General features: G+C 40.2%; 1 gene segment (V, D, J or C); it reads right to left on the bottom strand.

Annotated features, from left to right (window-relative positions):
* Positions 1-18322, bottom strand: part of LOC125460090 (Ig heavy chain C region, secreted form-like) — a 38166-nt gene extending 19844 nt beyond the window's left edge. The window contains 4 exon segments of the C gene segment in view: positions 5396-5697; positions 12668-12979; positions 13479-13562; positions 18136-18322. Of these exon segments, the coding sequence occupies positions 5396-5697; positions 12668-12979; positions 13479-13533 (669 nt within the window).
* Between the last annotated feature and the right edge of the window lie 1432 nt (positions 18323-19754).

The following is a 19754-nucleotide window of genomic DNA, read 5'->3' on the forward strand; positions in this document are numbered from 1 at the left end:
ACTTCTTATTGATTTTTGGCCACTCTATGCCATTTTTTCATATTCTACCCAATCATCTGACCCGCCAACTATTTTTGAGTAATTATATGAATTTTCCTTTTAGTTTGACACTATGTTTAATGTTCATATTTAACCAGATCATAGGTCTATCCCTTAGAATATTCTTTCTCAATATAATATATCTATACTGTGTATTTTGAAATATCCAGTTAAATGTTTGCTGCTGCATTCCTATTTTCCCTTTAGAAGGTGATGGTGAGCTGCCTTCTTGAAACCTTGTATTCTATTTGGTTTAAATAGACCCATACAAAGACACCGAAGGGATAGTGACAGAGTTCCAAGTCAGGGTGGTGAGGGCCTTGGAGGGCCACATCGAGGTGGTGGTACTTCTATATATCTGCAGCCTTGTTCTCCTAAATAGTAGAGATCATGGCTTTGGATGTTGTTGTCTAAGGAACCTTGATGAATTTCTGCATGGTTCCTTGTAGTTGGTAAATTTTGTTCCTAGTGATAGTGGAAGGATTCAAAGTTTGTAGATGTGGTGCCAAGCAGGTGACTGCTTTGCCCTCGGTGATGTCTAGCTTCTTGAGTATTGTTAGAGCCGTACTCATTTCAGCAGGAAATAACTTGCGCCTTCTAGAAGGTGGACAGGATTTAGGGAGTCAAGAGATAAATTACTTACCGCAGGACTCCTAGTCTCTGATCTTTTCTATTTTTCTATTTATATAGTCAGTCCAGTTCAGTTTCCTGTCAGTAGTAATCCACTGAATGTGGATTCAGTGATGGCAATGTCAAGAGGTGATTGTTGGTTTCTCTTTTTGGAGATGGTCATTGCCTGGCAGTTGTCATTACTGGAATGTGAATGTCACGAACTGTGAATGTTTCTTGTTAGTATTTGATAAATGGTGACAAGCTCCTCACATTGACTGCACAGAACCCTGTTTATTGTCCTGCATATGCTTTTAGTGGCTATATAAACCATGAAAATTGAATACTTCCTCCGCCACTGCAAGTTCTTCTTCACCCGAAATTAGATGTTCCAGACCTGACACTGAGTAAGCAATACAACCATCTTGCTGTGAGCTCTTTGCTGCAGAGAATGCTGGCAATCCCCTTTACTATACTCACCCTTACTTCACCAATTTCTTTCTTACTCCCTTTCATCAATGGCTTCCTGTCCCACATGCCAGGATCATTTAATTCTCCTTTGTAACTGTCACTCTCACCCAAACAAGCAGAAAGAACCTCTAACCTGTGGATGATTGGAAAGTCAAGGAACATTGCTCCTTCCTTTGGAGTCCATTAATCTCCTTCACTTGTAAACACAAACTACTGTCCCTGAACACTGATCAAATCAGGCGACCAAATCTTAAGGAGTGTCTACCTCTTGGTAGTCGGAATCCATGTAACTTTGTGACAACCCTTGATGCATCACAGTGTCTGCAGTTCAGTCTCCAGCTTATATAATCTGTGACAAATCTCCTTGAACTTTAAACATTTTCTGCAAATCTGTTTCTTCGGGATCAAACTGGCATTCAGAAACTCCTGTTTAGTACAACTGTGAGAGATTATGTATCCAGCTATGCTTATTATATCCTTTTTTAAAGAAAATACTTCATTATTTCATTTGATTGTATATTTACTTTAAGTATATTGTGCTAACATACCACAAGTTTCTATACTATGTTGAAATTTATAAATAACAAAACTTAGTTACTTACCCAAAACTCACCAAGTAACCAACTTCTCATGTAGCAGAACATTAATTAATTCCTGAGGCTGCAAATATTTCAGAACATTAAAATTAAAAGTAACACATTACCTATTTCTCTTCTCCCCCTAACTTCCCTTTATCACTGATCTCTGGCATACTGTTGTAAGACTCGCCAAAGTGCTATGTCCCCCTAAGTTGGCTAGCTTTGTCTATCTAAAAGGATGAAAAAATGCTGACTCAACCCACTCGATGAGGTGCGATTCAAATGTTATTTTTAAAATAATCTGTTCTTTCACTGGAATCCTTATCAAAATCCTAGTTAAACCATGTAACCCAAATATGGAATTTAAACTGTGGTTTCCAGGACAATTCAAACTACAAATGACAAAATAAGATTGTTGCAAAATAAAGAAGTTCCTATGCAACAAATGCAAATACTAAATGCTAAGTTAAGCCATGTTTCTGAGATGAATTTATATGTCCTAAGGCAAAAGGCCTTTTTGACCCACTCGACGTGAATCCAGTTGGAGTTGCTTCTTAATTAAGCCGAATTGCTCTCTCATAGGAGACTCTTTTTAAATACTTATACAAGACTGGCAACTAGGGACTGTGAATTTTCAATCTCAGGTTCATGGAAATTATTAACTACAAATAAAACTGGATTAGTACAACATGAATATGTAGAAATTCTTACCAAGTGGTAACTACTGTCAGCATTCAGTCTTAAAGAAGATTAACCGTTAACTCAGCATCAGCGAAACCAAACTCCTGCAGCAGTCCTCCACAAACAAGCACATAAACCTTCAATGACTGTAATTGATGGGGTGACTATAGAAGTTATTGAAGGGTTCCCATATCTCAGCAGTTATTTTCATTGAGGTAGGTGATAAGATATAAGGTAAGGAATAAGGTAGGTGAGCTTGCAGCATGGCTAGGTACCTGGGACTTTGATGTTGTGGCCATTTCGGAGACATGGATAGAGCAATCAGGACTGGATGTTGCAGGTTCCAGGGTTTAGATCTTTCATAAAGGGCAGGGAAGGTGGTAAAAGAGGGGGAGGTGTGGCTTTGTTAGTCAAGGGCAGTATATCAATGGCTGAAAGAACTTTTGAGGAGGACACGTCTACTGAGGTGGTATGGACTGAGGTCAGAAACAGGAGAGGAGAGGTAACACTGCTGGGAGATTTTTATAGGCCTCGCAAAGTTCCAGGGATGTGGAGGAGAAGATTGGCAAAACTATTCTGGGTATGAGTGAAAGGAACAGGGTGGTCATTATGGGAGACTTTAACTTCCCCAACATTGACTAGAAATGCTATTACTCAAGTATGTCGGATGGATCCGTTTTTGTCCAATGTGTGCAGGACAATTACCTGACACAGTATGTTGAAGGGCCAACAAGAGGGGAGGCCACACTGGGTCTGGTACTTTGTAATGAACCAGGCCAGGTGTTTGACTTAGTAGTAGGTGAGCACTTTGGAGAGAGTGACCATAATTCGGTTACGTTTTGTTTAGCGATGGAAAGGGATAGGAACATGCCACAGTTCAAGAGTTATAGATGGGGGAAGGGCAATTATAATGCAATTAGGCAAGACTTAGGAGGCATAGAATGGGGTAGCAGGAGATGGGGACAATCAAAATGTGGAGCTTGTTTAAGGAACAGATATTGTGTGCCCTTGATAGGTATGTTCCTGTCAGGCAGGGAGGAAGTGATAAACTAAGGGAACCGTGGTTTACTGAAGAAATTGTATCTCTTGTTTAGTGGAAGAAGGAGGCTTATGTGACGATGAGACATATGGTTCAGATGAGGCGATGGAGAGGCGGGATTTAAAGACAGAGTTAAGAACAGCAAGGAGGGGACATGAGCAGACGTTTGCCGGTAGAATAAAGGAGAACCCTAAAGCTTTCTATAAGTATGTGAGGAATAAAAGGATGACTAGGGTAAGAATAGGGCCAGTCAAAGACAGAAGTGGGAAGTTGTGTGCGGACCCTGTGGAGATCAGAGAGGTGCTAAACGAATATTTCTCATCTGTTTTCACTCAGGAAAAGGAGAATATTGTAGAGGGTAAGACTGAGATACTGGCTATTAGACTTAAAAGGATTGAGGTTAGTAAGGAGGAGGTGTTATCAATTCTAGAAGGTGTGAAGGTAGATAAACCTCCTGGCCAGATGGGAGCTTTTCCAAGGATTCTCTGGGAATCTAGGGAGGAGGTGGCAGAGACTTTGGCCTTGATCTTTGAGTCCTCATTGTCTGCAGGTTTAGTACCAGAGGACTGGAGGATTGCAAATGTTGTGCCCTTGTTCAAGAAGGGCAGTAAAGATGATCCAGGTAATTATAGACCAGTGAGCCTTACGTCTGTGGTAGGAAAAATTTTGGAAAGGATTATAAGAGATAGGATTTATAATCATGTAGCAAGCAACAATTTGATTGGAGATAGTCAACATGGATTCATCAAGGGCAGGTCATGTCTCACAAACCATGAGCTTCAATATTATTGATAAGTCTTTTATCCAATAGCCTGTCATTTTCTTCTCAAAAATTACCTAGAAGACATTTCCATTGCATTTTACTTAATGATTTCCAACCATTGTATTTCCATCCATTATTTCCACCATGTGTTTCTCTCTATATTGTACCTGCATTTTCTTCCTTGGTGACAACTGTCATGAACTACCAAAGAAGTCATTGTATAGTCTTAGATTGTTTCTTTACCTCCAAGCATCTATCACTTTCTTTAACTCCAATATGCCTCACTCTGCCTTCCTTGGAGCTTAAAGTTTAAATGGTAGTCAGAACTCTTTGTTCTTTTTTTTACATTACTGCATTGCATTCCCTCAAAAAGAAAACTGTGGATGTTGGAAATCAGGAACGAAAACAGAAATTGCTGGAAAAACTCAGCAGGTCTGGCTGCATCTGTGGACAGAAAACAGACTTAACATTTTAGGTCCACTGGCCCATCTTCAGAATGATTACTGCTAGGAGAAGGTTGGTATATATGCTAAAGTTGGGGTGCAGAAAAGGGAGGAGTGAATGATAAGTGAAGATGGAGAGAAAGAGAGAAAGGGGGCAAAAAAGCAATTGAGCAGACAAAGGAATGCCTAAATTCAGTCTATCCAGCAATGTGTATAATGCTAGACATAAATCCAGGGAACCAAATAAAATTTAGAAATCTATTCTCCTTTTCTGGGTCTCTCCAATTTGCTGCCAAGACAATTTTAAACCTCTCTGAAGCAGAACACTAATTAGATTTTATATTCAATTAATTTAAATGTATTTCTACAGGACACACTTAAAATTTTATTACAACCAGGAGAATTTTCATCTGATATTACTCTGCAAACAATAACATTCTCAATGTGCTTCTTTTGGAAATTGCTTCAATATTTATATGTTTTTAAAATCATTTTATCGTCTCCTTCACCCCTAGCTTCCTTTATCATTCTATACAGTACAATATTGTTGCCTAAATTTAGAAAGATGAATGCATCCTGCCACATTATTCATGTTATGTTAAGTCTACAGACAATTCTGAAATATGAGTGGATTTGAAAATTCCACAGTACTACCAAAATTAAATACAAAATACTCTTTATATATTATAAGTAACCCAATATCTGTAGTTACAGCTCAACTACTCCTGATCAAACCATATAAATGCGTCATGTTTGTTGTAATTTTACCTACGTTGTCGACAATGTAACTGCAATTTCCTGGAGCAGTGATAGAAATGTGATAGACTTGACAGGTGTAAACTGTGCCATGCTCAATTGGCTGTGCCTCTTCTATGGAACTGATGACTTCATACAGTCCGTTTGCCATTTCCCGCTGTACAGTTGTAATTCCTGTCAGAATTCTAGTGCCGTTTTTATGCCAGGTAACATTGAATTCCTTAGGGTGAAACTTAGCCGTTTGACACTGGAGTCTCAAAAAGGTAGATGAAGACTTTTGGAATGATGTAGAGACAATCTTCAGGGGTACAGGAGCAGCTAAATTTTAAAAAAAATTAAAAAGAGGATATTTTTAACTGCTTTATTTCATTTATATTGCTCAGCAATCATGTCAAGGCTTGGTAGTTGGATTTTAGATCAATATTTCATGTGAATGGGTTCCAAAATAATTCCTTCCTTGCTGTCCAGCACTGAGGTGAAAACGATTGCTCTTCACATCGTGGAAACAGTTACTAATCAAAACCTTAGTAAGCCCGAATAAATTGAGTGGGTGGTGTCCTGAGGAAGTCACCCAACATGAAAAATTAACTCTGATTATTTTTTTCTCACGCACAGAAGCTGCCAGACCTGCTTAATTTTTCCAGCTACTTCTGTTTTTGTGCTTGTTTAAACATTTTACAGCAGGAATTAAACCAATTTTCCTTTGCGGAGTCTTTGCAAGGCTTCCTTGAGGAATACGTTTCAAATTTAGACAGATTTCTGTTGATTTTCACAGGTTTCTTCCTCATTCTCAACAATTCCTTTGTTGTATGTTGCAGTAATGCAGTAACACCACTCGAAGCATTTGTACTGAATTATATATATTTGTTTGTTTGCTTTCCTTTTTTTGAAATAGGTTAAGGGACTAATCCTAAATATTATCTGCCTATGTGTTAAATATTTTGTTTTGGAATATATAAATAAGACTTTTAAAAAATTGACGATAAATCTCTCATGTGCTGTTTCAAAAGTGGAAACATAGACATTGTAGTCAATCCTTTTCCCTCAACCACACATGGTATGCTCTCTGTTTTTCCAGCATGCCCAGTTGATCATGTTAAGATCCAGCAACAGCTCCCTTAGATTGCGATGAGCAATATCTGTCTTGCATTGTTTTACGTTATTGAAGGTTCATTGTTCTAGCTTCAATACTGAGTGCCTATGGAACACATGGTGAACTTTTAGTATCATAGAGCCATGGTGCAGAAGGAGGCTATTCAGCTGATTATATCTGTACCAGCTGTATTATCTAGTTCCAATTTTGTGGCTTGTTTGCATAACCCTATGCAAAAATGTCCAAACACATTTTTTGCACTCATGGGGCATGGGTGTCGCTGGCTAACAATGACCTTATTGTCCATTCCTAGTTGCCTTAGAACTGAATGTCTCGATAGACCATTTCAGAGGGCAGTTAAAAGTCAACCACATTGTGTGGGTCTGGAGTCATATAGACACCAAACCAAGCAGATTTCCTTCTTTACTTGTTGGTGAATTAAACATGAGTGAACGAGATCAGTTTTTCCAATGATCATCAATGGTTGCATTGTCATCAGTCAATTCTTAATTCTGGAGTTTTGTTAACTGAATTCAAATTCCATCCTTCTGCTGTGGTGGGACTTGAACCCGGATCCCCAAACATTAAGCTGAGCTTCTGGATTAAAAATCTAGCAATAATACCACTGTCGCCAGGGCATCACCTCCCCACACCTCCTGAATTTGTCAATTGAACTTGCCTCTGCCACATTTCCAGGCAGTGCGTTCCACAGCCTAACAGCTTCCTGTGTGAATGTGATTTGTTTTCTCGCATCACCTTTGCTTCATTGGAGGCCATCTCATTCATGTACCTTTTACCAACAGAAACAGGTTTGTCCTTTCTATTCTGTCCAGCACACTTATGTTTTTGAAAATCTCAATCAGATCTCCTTTCAAACTTCTTCTTTCCAGAAAGAACAGTCCCAACTTCTTCAAGCTATTCTCTTAGCTGAAGATTCTCATCTCTGGAACCATTTTAATAACTCACTTCTGCCCTCTCTGCAATGTGTTCACATCATTCCGATAATGTGGATCACAACTATACACGTTACTCCAGATGAGATCTAATAAGTGTCTTGTACAATTTCAACATCACTTCCATTTCTTGAGACAGTTTTGAAGAACCTAAATGATCTTTGAGTAGGAAGTCTGCTGGAGATCAGAAACCATAATATGGTAGCTGTTAGCTTTCAGTCTGAGACTGAGCAATTTGGATTGGAGCAATTGTGCCAAACTTAAATAAGGGTAGTTAAGTCAGAATGACGGCTGAGTTGTTTAGTGTGGGCTAGGAAAATAATTTAGCAGAAAAGATGGTTGAGGAGCAACAGCAAGCATTTAAAAAAATAACTCATGACTTCATTACAAAGAATATCTCCCGTTAAGGGGCGGCATGGTGGCTCAGTGGTTAGCACTGCAATCTAACAGCACCAGGAACCTGGGTTCAAATCCACCCTTGGGCGACTGCCTGTGTGGAGTTTGCACGTTCTCCCTGTGTTTGCGTGGGTTTCCTCCGAGTGCTCCGGTTTCCTCCCACAGTCCAAAAATGTGCAGGTTCGCTGGATTGGCCATGCTAAATTGCCCGTAGTATTCAGGGGTGTGTGGGTTATAGGGGGATGAGTCTGGGTGGGACATATCAAGGGGCCGTGTGGACTTGTTGGGCCGAAAATCCTGTTTCCACACTGTAGGGAATCTTAAGGAAGAAGGTTACTCGGAAGGACGTTCAACAAGCATGGCCGAAGGGCCTGTACTATGCTGTAATGTTCTATGTTCTATTCTATGTTCTATGTTATCTGGGAAAGTTAAGGATGGTATCAATTTCAAAGAAAATACATACAATTTGACAAATCTTAGCTGCAAACCAGTGAATAGGAATGATTTAAAATCTGTAAAAAGATACAAAAATAAAATTAAGAGTGATCAAATAAACTATGAGGGGAAATTAACAAGCATGTAGTAAGGGCTTATTTAAATATATTTTAAAAGGGGCAAGGGATTCCAAAATGAACACTAGTTCCATAAACAAAAAGGCGGGGTTGACAAAATAGGAATGAGGAATCTGTAAATAGCAAATTGAAAAAAAATACTCTGCATCAATTTTCACAGCATAAGGCATGTGGTGGTAGTGAAAATAAACACAGCAATTACCATGAATGTAGTGGGGGACCAAATAAGTTTCAAGGTTGATGAATGCCCTGGACCTGATGGGATGTATCCAAGGATTTTAAAGATGTAAATGCATATATAATTGATAAATTGATAGAACTCCTTGAATCCTTAGTTCATGGTCAAGTCCCAAACAATTAGAAAACTGCCAATGCAACATTCTTATTCAGGGAGGGAGAAGGAAAAAATGTTTATGTCACCAATGGTGTCCCACAGGGATTGGTGCTGTTTGCACTTTTGTTTGCCATTTAAATAAATGATTTAGATGAAAATGTAGAAGGTATGGTTAGTAAGTTAATGGATGACACCAAGATTGGTGGTATAGTGACTAGCAAAAAATGTTATCTAAGAACAAAAAGAGATATTGATGAGGTGGGTCAATGTGTTAATGAGTGACAGGTGCAGTTTAAGTTGGATAAATGTGACATATTCCATTTGGTAAAATAAACAAGGGCAGGAATTATACAATTAAAAGTGGGGCCTTGGGAAGTGTTGTACAATAGACAGACCTGAGGTTCAGGTACGTGATTCATTGAAGTTTGCATCACATATAGATAAGGTGATTAAGAAGTCATTTAATATGTTTGTTTTCATTGCTCAGGCTAAATGATTATTTCTCATCTGTTTTCACTGAGGAACAGGAGAATATTGTAGAGGAGATGACTGAGTTATGGGCAACTAGAATTGAAAGGATTAAGCTTAGTAAGGAAGAGGTGTTATCAATTCTAGAAGCTGTGAAGGTAGATAAACCCCCTGGCCAGATGGGATTTTTCCAAGGATTCTCTGGGAAGGTAGGGAGGTGGTGGCGGAGCCTTTGGCCTTGATCTTTGAGTCATCATTGTCTACAGGTTTAGTACCAGAGGACTGGAGGATTGCAAATGTTGTGCCCTTGTTCAAGAAGGGCAGTAGGGATGACCCAGGTAATTATAGACCTTACGTCTGTGGTAGGAAAAGTTTTGGAAAGGATTATAAGAGATAGGATTTATAATCATGTAGCAAGCAACAATTTGATTGGAGATAGTCAGCATGGATTCGTCAAGGGCAGGTCGTGTCTCACAAACCTCATTGAGTTTTTTGAGAAGGTGACCAAGCATGTGGATGAGGGTAGGGCAGTTGACGTGGTGTACATGGACTTCAGTAAAGCCTTTGATAAGGTTCCACACAGTAGGCTATTGGAGAAAATACAGAGGCACGGGATTGAGGGAGATTTAGCAGTTTGAATTAGAAACTGGCTTTCTGTAAGAAGGCAATGAGTGGTGGTTGATGGAAAATATTCAGCCTGAAGTCTGGTCACTAGTGGTGTGCCTCAAGGATCTGTTTTGGAACCGCTGCTGTTTGTCATTTTTATAAATGACTTGGACGCAGGCATAGGTGGATGGGTTAGTAAGTTTGCAGATGACACTAAAGTCGGTGGAGTGGTGGACAGTGTGGAAGAATGTTGCAGGTTGCAGGGAGACTGGATAAACTGCAGAATTGGGCTGAAAGGAGGCAAATGTTCACTGCGGATAAATGTGAGGTGATTCACTTTGGGAAGAATAATAGGAAGGCAGAGTACTGGGTCAATGGAAAGATTTTTGGTAGTGTGGATGTGCAGAGGGATCTTGGTGTCCATGTACATAGACCCTCGAAAGTTGCCACCGAAGGCTTACGGTGTGTTAGGTTGTATTGGTAGAGGGTTTGAATTCCGGAGCCATGATGTCATGTTGCAACTGTACAAAACACTAGTGCGGCCTCATTTGGAATATTGCATACAGTTCTGGTCGCCCCATTACAGGAAGGATGTGGAAGCATTGGAAAAGGTGCAGAAGAGATTTACCAGGATGTTGCCTGGTCTGGAGTGCAGGCCTTATGAAGAAAGGCTGAGGGACTTAAGTCTGTTCTCATTGGAGAGAAGGAGGCTATGAGGGGGTTTAATAAAGACATACAAGATGATCAGAGCATTACATAGGGTGGACAGTGAGAGTCTTTTTCCGAGGATGATGACTTCAGCTTGTACAATGGGGCAAATTGAGGGGTGATATATTTAAGACAGCTATCAGAGGCAGGTACTTCACTCAGAGAGGGGTAAGGGCGTGGAATGCCCTGTCTGCCAATGTAGTTAACTCAGCCACATTAATGACATTTAAACAGTCCTTGAATAAGCATATGGATGATGATGGGATAGTGTGGGGGGAGGGGGTTAGATTAGTTCACAGGTCAGTGCAACATCAAAGGCCGAAGGACCTGTTCTGCACTGTATTGTTCTATGTTTTATGTAGGCCTTTAATTATAGGAGTTGGGACAATATATTGAGGTTGTACAGGATATCAGTGAGGCCTCTTCTGCAGTTCTATGTCCAGTTCTGGTCACCCTGTTATAAGAAGGACATTATTAAGCTTGAGAGGGTTCAAAAGAGATTGACCAGTGTGTTGCCAGGATTGGAGGGCTTTAATTATGGAGAGAGGCTGGATCAGCTGGGACTCTTTTTCACTGGAGCATAGGAGATTATGGGTGACCTTATGGAAATTTTTAAACCATGAGGGCTATTGAAGAGGTGAGTAGCAGGTGTCTTTTCCATGGGGTCGGGGATTTCAAGAGTAGGAGACTCATTTTTAAGGTGAGAAGAGAGAGATTTACAAAAGACATGAAGGGCAATTTGTTTTATGCAGGGAGTGCTTTGTTTGTGGAATGAGCATCCAGAGGAAGCAATGGATGCCGGTGTAGTTTACATTGTTTGAAAGACATTTGGATATGTACATGAATAAGAAATATTTGGAGGGAAGGGGCCAAATGTTGGCAGGTGGCACTTGTTTAGTTCGGGATTTTGGTCAGCACAGACTGGTTTGACTTAAGGGCTTGTTTTCATGCTGGATGATCTATGACTGTATGACAGGCTGGTTAACTTAGCTGTTAATATGAAATGTTAGAGTCTGTTTTATACTTATGACTTGGATGATGGAATTGTGTATTCCATTGCCAAGTTTGTTGATGGCACACAGAAAATAAATGGGTAGGCCAGTGTTGAGGCTGACACTGTAAGTCTTTAGAGAGATACGAACAGGCTAAATGAATGGTCAAAAACTTGACAGATGGAATATAATGCGGACCATATGAGGTCATGCATGTCAACAGGAAGAACAGAAGAGCTGAATATTATTTAAAATGGGAAATATTACAGAAAGCTGCAACACAGAGTGATTTAGGCATTCCTAGTGCATGGATCACAAACAGCTAACAACCTTGTTCAATCAGTTAAAGGAAAGGCAAATCGCGTGATCTTATTTCAAAAAGAATGAGGCACATTTTGTTAAAACAATACAAGCGAGACACATCTAAAGCAGCTCATTTTCCCTTATCTAAGGAAAGATGTATTGGCATCAAATTCAGTTCAGAGCAGGTCCACTGAGATGTTTCCAGGTATGGGGGATTTTAATGTAAAGAGAGGTTGAGAGTTTAGGTTTGCAATCATTTGAGTTTAGTAGAATAGTAGGCAACCTTGTTGAAACAGATATGATTCGTAGAGATTCTTAAAGATTCAATGGCCTCCCAGAGCATTTTCTGGCAGGTTGTTTCTCATTGTGGTATAATGTAAGACCAAAGGGCATCAACTCAGAGCAAGGACTCACTCACTTAAGACAGACAAGGGAACATTTATTATATTGGATGGTAGGAAATCCATGGAATTTTTTTGGCAGATGACTGTTGAGAGTGATTTAATTCAGAACTGACATGGAGAGATGTTTAGTCAATGGTTAGTGGGATACGGCAGGAAAATGAAGTTGAAGGCATCAGATCAACCATGATCTCATTGAACAGAGGAACAGACTTGATGGACAGAATGTCAAACATCTGCTCTTTCAACTTACGGTCTTATTTTGTGATTTTACCAAGTGACCGTCAATGGCACAAAAACAGAAGTTGCTGGAAAAGCTCAGCAGGTCTGGAAGCATCTGTGAAAAAAAGATCAGAGAAAATATTTCGGGTCCGATGGCCGCTCCTCAGAACTGTTCTAAGGCCTACTCCTGTTCCATTGTCTCCTTAAACGCTCTACGTTTATCATTTTTGCAACACTTACTATATACAAGAAGTCGGAATCCGGTTCCTTTCACAACTGTTTGATGATGATATTTGATGACACAGTAATATATTCCAACATCTGCAACAGTCACATTCAGAACATGAAGGTAGGCGCCGCCTCTCCTCACATCGAGACTTTTTCTGCCGTTTGCTTGCAGGAAAGTCTCGTTACCGTCTTTCCACCAGTAAGCGAATACCGCCGAATGTTTGAGATGGAAAGGGAAAGGACATCGGAAGGTAACGTTACCACCCCGGTGCGTCGTCGTTTGTGCCACATTTCTGTCATATTCGCCAGAGCTGCACACAGAAACTATCAATAAAATGCCCACAATTAAATCTCATCCAGAGTTAAAAAAAGACACTGCTAAAAATGCTATTATGCTTCCCATCATTTGTTACCTTAGTAGTGCTGACTAACCATACAAGTTAAATCATCCTGCTAACGAATGTGTTTCCAGATTAAAATATCATAACTAATGTTGCTTTTCATGTTCACATCATTCTTTTCTGCAAAAGGAAACTTAATACAAAAACACACAGATGAAACTACAGCAGCAGAAAGCTACTTTATGTAGGACATTGAATCCATACACAAGTTCTTGTTCAGTGAAGTTTAGTAATTAACATAAATACTAAATGGAAAGGAGCAGTCGACGTTTCGGGTATCGCACTTCTTCAGGGCTCCAGTGATACCCGAACCGTTGATTGTTCCTTTCCTCCAGAAGCTGTCTGGCATGCTGAGTTCTTCTCCTGTTCATCGAACTGCATCTGCAGTTTGTTTTTGCCTCTAATGAAATCTACATGCCTACCAGCACACAAAATTCCCAGGAAAGGTACGTTGCAAAGTAATCGGATCTTCAACATATTCTCCAGTGGAAGTTGCAAACTCAGAGCTAGAAATGGAAATAGAAACAATTAAAGCAAAGTTTTCCGTGTCTACAACATCATTTCAGAGCTGTTCGTGATGTCACCTGGCTTCTGCTTGCAACTGTAGAATCTTTTGGTATAAATCCGAGCGGGTAGTCGTGAAGGAGATACAAAAACATCGCCTTTGCTCATGAAATTGAACTTATTAGAGCAGTACATAAGCCATATCAATTCATTTGTTTCCTTCATCTGTCGAGAGGGTCGATAATATCGCATTTATTCAATGTTCTGACCGTAAGAATCAAGCTTGTTCTTAACCTAAGCCTCGTAAGTCTGAGAGGGCCATACTGCAGGTCTGTTAGCTGTTGAAATCACTTCTGGGAAGTTAGGAAGTCTCCCAGATAACCTAACCACTACTTAACGTCAGAGAGCAATCCCATTCACCATGGATGAGAAGGAGCGTTTTTGTCTGTTACCTTTCAGTATGGTCCACATTAGCTATTTAGAACATAGAACAGAGAACATTGAACATTCCAAAGTGTATAGGTCCTTCGGCCCACGATGTTGTGCTGAACTTTTACCCTGATCCTAAGGTCTATCTAATCTCCACCACTACTTTATACTATCATCCATATGCCTATCTAAGAGTTGCTTAAATGCCCCCAATGAGGCTGACTCCACTACCCTCTCCGGAAATGCATCCATGCCCCGACCACTCTCTGAGTTGAGAACTTGCCTCTGATGTTGACCTGATACTACCTCCTTTCACTTTAAAACTATGTTCCCTCGTAAAAGCAACCTCCCCCTGAGGAAAAAGTGTCTGGTGTCCACTCTACCTATACCTCTGATCATTTTGTACACCTCTATCAAGTCACCTCTCATTCTTCATCGTTCTAAACAGAAAAGCTCTAGCTCTCTCAACCTTTCCTCATAACACCTTCACTCCATTCCAGGCAACATTCTGGTAAATCTCCTCCGCACTTTTTTAATGCTTCCATATCTTCCCTGTAATGAGGTGACCAGAACTGGACACAATACTCCAGATGTGGCTGAACCAGGCTTTTGTATAGCTGGAGCATAACTTCACAGCTCTTGAACTTAATCCCTCTATTAATGAAAGCTAACAAACCATACGCCTTCTTAACAACTGTATCCACCTGGGTGGCAGCTCTCAGGGAACTGTGAACATGAACCCCAAGATCCCTGTTCTCCTCCACACTGCCAAGAATCTTTCTGTTAACCCTGTATTCTGCTTTCAAGTTTGACCTTCCAAATTGAATCACCTCACACTTTGCAGGGTTAAACTCCATCTGCCACTTCACAGCCCAGGCCTGCATTCTATCAGTGTCACTTTGTAACCTAGAATAGCCTTCTGCACTGCCCAAAACATGACCCACCTTCGTATCGTCCATGAACTTGCTAATCCACCCTTCCACTCCTTCATCAAAATCATTTATAAAAATCGCAAATAGAAGAAGAACCGGAACAGATCCTTGTGGTACACCACACATAACTGTACACCATGTTGAATATTTTCCGTTCACTACCACCCTTTGTCTTCTAAGGGTCAGCCAATTCTGCCACATTTCTCCCTATCCCATGCCTCCTTACCTTTTGCATGAGCCTACCAAGTAGAACCTTATCAAACGCTTTACTTAAATCCATGTATACCACATCCACTGCTCTACCTTCATCCACGTGTGTGGTCAACTCTTCAAAGAATTCAGTAAGTTTTGTGAGGCATGATCTACACCTCACAAATCCATGCTGACTATCACAAATCAAACTGTGCTTTCCAAGTGATCATAAATCCTATCTCTCAGAGCCCTTTCCAATAATTTGCCCACCACTGATATAAGACTAACTGGCCTATAATTTCTGGGGTTATCCCTGTACCCTCTTTTGAGCAAGGGAATTATGTTTGCATCTTTCCAATCTCCTGGCAGTATATCCATGGACAGTAAGGATGAAAAGATCATCGCCAAAGGCCCTGTAATCTCGTCCCTCGCTTCCCATAGAATCCTTGGGTAAATCCCATCAGGCCTGGGGGAATTATCTATCTTCAACCTCTTCAAAATTCCTAGCACATCTTCTTTACTAACATCAACCTCATCTCACCTACCTGCCTGTTTCACAACACCCTCTTCTACAGCTAGGTCCCTCTCAGTTGTGAATACTGAAGAAAAGTATTCATTAAGGATCTCTCCTATATCTTTAGGCTCTGTGCACAAATTCCCCTTACCATCTTTGATCGGCCCTACCCTTTCTCTGGTCATCTCTTGTTCTGCACATACGTGTAAAAAGCCTTACAGTTTTCCTTGATCCTATCCGCCAAGATTTTCTTATGCCCTCTTATAGCTCTCATAAGCTCTTTCTTCAGCTCCTTCCTGGCTAACTTGTATCCCTCTAGAGCCTTTTCCGTTCCTCTTTTCCTAAAACCTACACAAGCCTCCTTCTTCCTCCTAACCAATCATTCAAACTCTCTCAATAACCATCTCTCTCCCCATCACTCGACAGCATCTTCTCTGACTGCTAGGGACAAATGCATTGAGCACATGCAGTATGCATCCATTAAACAATCTCCACATTTATGTGGTGCTCTTCCCTGACAGCATCTGTTCCCAATTTATGTTACCCAGTTCTTGCCTAACTGAATTGTAATTACCCTTCCTCCAATTGTAAACTTTATTCTGCTGTTATGTACTTATCCTTACCCATAACTATAGTGAAAGAAACAGAGTTATGATCATTACCGCCAAAATGCTCTCCTACCAACAGGTCTAACACTTGGCCTGGTTCGTTGCCAAGCACCTAATCCAAAGTGGCCTCTTCTCGTGTTGGTCTGTCCATCCTGAACGCACTGGACAAAATCTGCTCCATCTAAACTATTACAACTGAAATGTTTCCAATCAGTATTTGGAAAGTTGAAGTTACCCATGACTACAACCCTTGACTTCTGCACCTCTCAATCTGCTCCTTTACTTCTCTGCCACTATTCAGAGATCTGTAATTAAAAAAAACTAATTTAGTTTGTATATCTGCAAAGACATCCGCATTGGATTAGGATCTAAGTAAGAACATACAACAGAGACAATTTCACAAGTTTCACTTAAATCAAGCCATGTCAGAATGATGTGGTTTTCGCTTGGAGATGCAGTCTGTAAAATGTGAAGTAGTAGTTCCTGCTGACCAAAGATACCAGGGAAATGCAATAAAAAATGAAAGAATAGAGATGCTGCAAATCAGAAACAGAAACAGAAATGGCTGGAAAAGCTCAGCCAGTCTGGCAACATCTGTGGAGAGAAATCAGAATTAACAAAGAACAATACAACACAGGAACAGGCCTTTCAGCCCTGCAAGCCTGCCCCTACACATTTTGCTCTTTCATTTTAAAACTGTCTCCACTTACAGGATCCTTATCCCTCTCCTCTTACTCTTGTATTTGTCCAAGTGTTTCTTGAATGCTCCTACTATGTCTTCTTCCACTACCTCCTCTGGCAGTGCATTCCAGGCACTCATCACCCTTTGTGTGAAAACCTTGCCTCACCTGTCCCTTTTAAACTCCATCCCTCCTGCCACTTTGCACCTTGATCATTCCACCCCACCCCCCATCACCAACACCACCTTGCACCTTGATCCTTTGTCCCCAAGTGATCGACCCTTCCACCCTGGGAAAAAGCCTTATACTTTCCACTCTAACCATGCAATTCCGAACATTCTAAAATTCTATCAGGTCACCCCTCAGCCTCCGTGAAAATAAACCCAGTCTATCCAAACTTTCTTTAAAGCTAAAATCCCCCATATCAGGCAACATCCTGGTAAACCTTTCCTGTATGCTCTCCAAAGCATCCACATCATTCTGGTAGTGTGGTGACCAGCACTGTATGCAATATTCCAAGAGTGACCTAACTTAAGTTCTATAAAGCAGCACAAGTAACATTTATAATGAGGAAGGGTCACTGGACCCGAGACATTAATTCTGATTTCTATCCACATATGCCGCTAGAGCTGCTGAGCTTTTCAGCAATTTGTATTTTTGTTTCAGGGAATGCAATCATGGCTGTCGGATTCTAGTTGGACAAAGCCATTGCTCAGTTAGCTGGCCGTTGAAGAAAAGTAATTGCTTTGTAGATAAAGTAATTGCTTTTAGATTAAGGATAGCCTTAGTATTTACCTTAAGAGTCATTAATCTAAATAATTATTAGTCATATAGAAAGACAGAATACCAGGTTCATGAATGGTTGTCTGATAAACAATATGAATTTGGGGCAAATCTATTGACGCCTCCCCATTACTTGAATTAATAATAAATTTGGATGCAATTAATCCCAAAGTATTATGGTGTGCCTCTTTAATTTCCCAGTAGCTTGCTTCATGGGAGTTTCTGTCTTTAAAACAAAAATCATCGGGTTTATTTGAAGGAAAAACGTCACAAAGAGAAAATCAATACCTGGCATCACTCAGAAATCTATACCGAAAATAAGCCTGCCTTATGCTCTATGAAATTGAGAAAAAAAAACTTCTAAATACATCAGGAATACTTAGAATGCTTAGAAGTTGCAGAAGTATCTGTCAAGAGGAAACATATACAACATTTACCTGTGCATGCGTGCTTCACAGAAAAACCCCCCTCCAGTGTCCAGGGTGGTATTGGTGTCACAGAAAACGATCGTGTACCAGCAAAATTTGAAGTATGATGTCGTCGCTCACTAGAATGGCAGCGATAGCTGAACTGATCATGATGCTGAATAGCTATGATCCCTGTGATAGAAGGCCTACTTTATTCTATAAGGGCTAATATACGTGATGAATTTATTTTAAATAAAAGCAAGCTTGTTAACTAACATCCAACAAAGAACAAGTGTGAAACCCCCAGGGGAAAATAAGCTCGATGTATTGATTTGATGCAATCAAAGGACTGAAAAGGAAACATTGCATAATGCGTGGCCACTAGTCTGTTTCCTGTGGTTCATGCTCAGTCATAGAGCTTTTGATAATGCTTAGACTTATCTTGCATAAATATATGAACAAAAAAATTGTGGATTTCTTTTCCTTTCAACAAAAGCATGCCCATTTCACATATAGCTGTGAGTCTTACATTGTGTGAGAAGCGAGAGAGCATCACTTGAAAGACATTTGTGGTATTTCTCTTTCTTTGATAGGCATTCATGGTACATCAGCCAATATTTCTTGCCCAAGTCTCATTACCCAACGGCCAGTTAAGCTTCAACCGTATTGCTGTGGCACTGGAAACAGACCGAGGCCTGAGCAGATAAGGATGATAAATCGTCTGATTTGGTCAGTGACATGAGTGAACTAGATGGTGTTTTTCGGAAATCATTTACAGTATTATTGTGATTAAGAGAGCTTTCTACTGGGTCCATTTTATTTTTACATTTACCATGGTAGGATTCAAAATCATGCACCCAAAACATTAGTCTGAGATTCTGGATGAGTCATCCAATGACGTTGGGTCTGTACACCACATGGAATTAATGGAATTAGCTATTGTTTACACCATCCTCTTAGAGAGTGGAAACATTGAGAATGTTCCAAGAGTAATGTTGAAGATCATCAAAAAACTAACCAACCTTCGAAATTGTTGACAAGTTTCTGAAAAGGAAGCTGACTAATAGATTGTTCCCCTTTTGTACCAAGAAACCCCGTCTCAAATTTTATCAGTAAAACAGCATGGCTGATCTTCTAACCTGATGTAAACAATAGACTCGGGTGAGGGGGGTGGGGGAGGGGTGGTGGTGTTGGGATATGCATGAGATTAACGATTTAGATTGGATAAAATTGCCACTGACAATCTACAGCACCTGTTACAGTTGTTTTGAGATGAATATTTATCAGTCCATTTAAGACATCAACACAAATTGTTTGACTGTGACAAGTGGATCATTAAAAAAAAACTGAAAGAGCTGTGGGTGCTGTAAATCAGGAGCAAAAATAGAAGTTTCTGGAAAAGCTCAGCAGGTCTGGCAGCATCTGTGAAGAAAAAAAAACAGAGTTAACGTTTTGGAGCCAATGACCCCTTCTCATCTGTGGCCTAGGTCTGTTTCCAGAGTCATGGCAATGTGGTTGAAGCTTAACTGGCCATTGGATAATGAGGCTTGGGCAGGAAATGCTGGCTGATGTGCCATGAATGGATATCAAACATTTTTTTAAGATAATGAATGGCCTTTTGTTTTTAATTACACATAGTGAAATCAATG

The sequence above is a fragment of the Stegostoma tigrinum genome, chromosome 16 (genome assembly GCF_030684315.1).
Source record: "Stegostoma tigrinum isolate sSteTig4 chromosome 16, sSteTig4.hap1, whole genome shotgun sequence".
In the NCBI taxonomy this organism is placed as follows: Eukaryota; Metazoa; Chordata; class Chondrichthyes; order Orectolobiformes; family Stegostomatidae; genus Stegostoma; species Stegostoma tigrinum.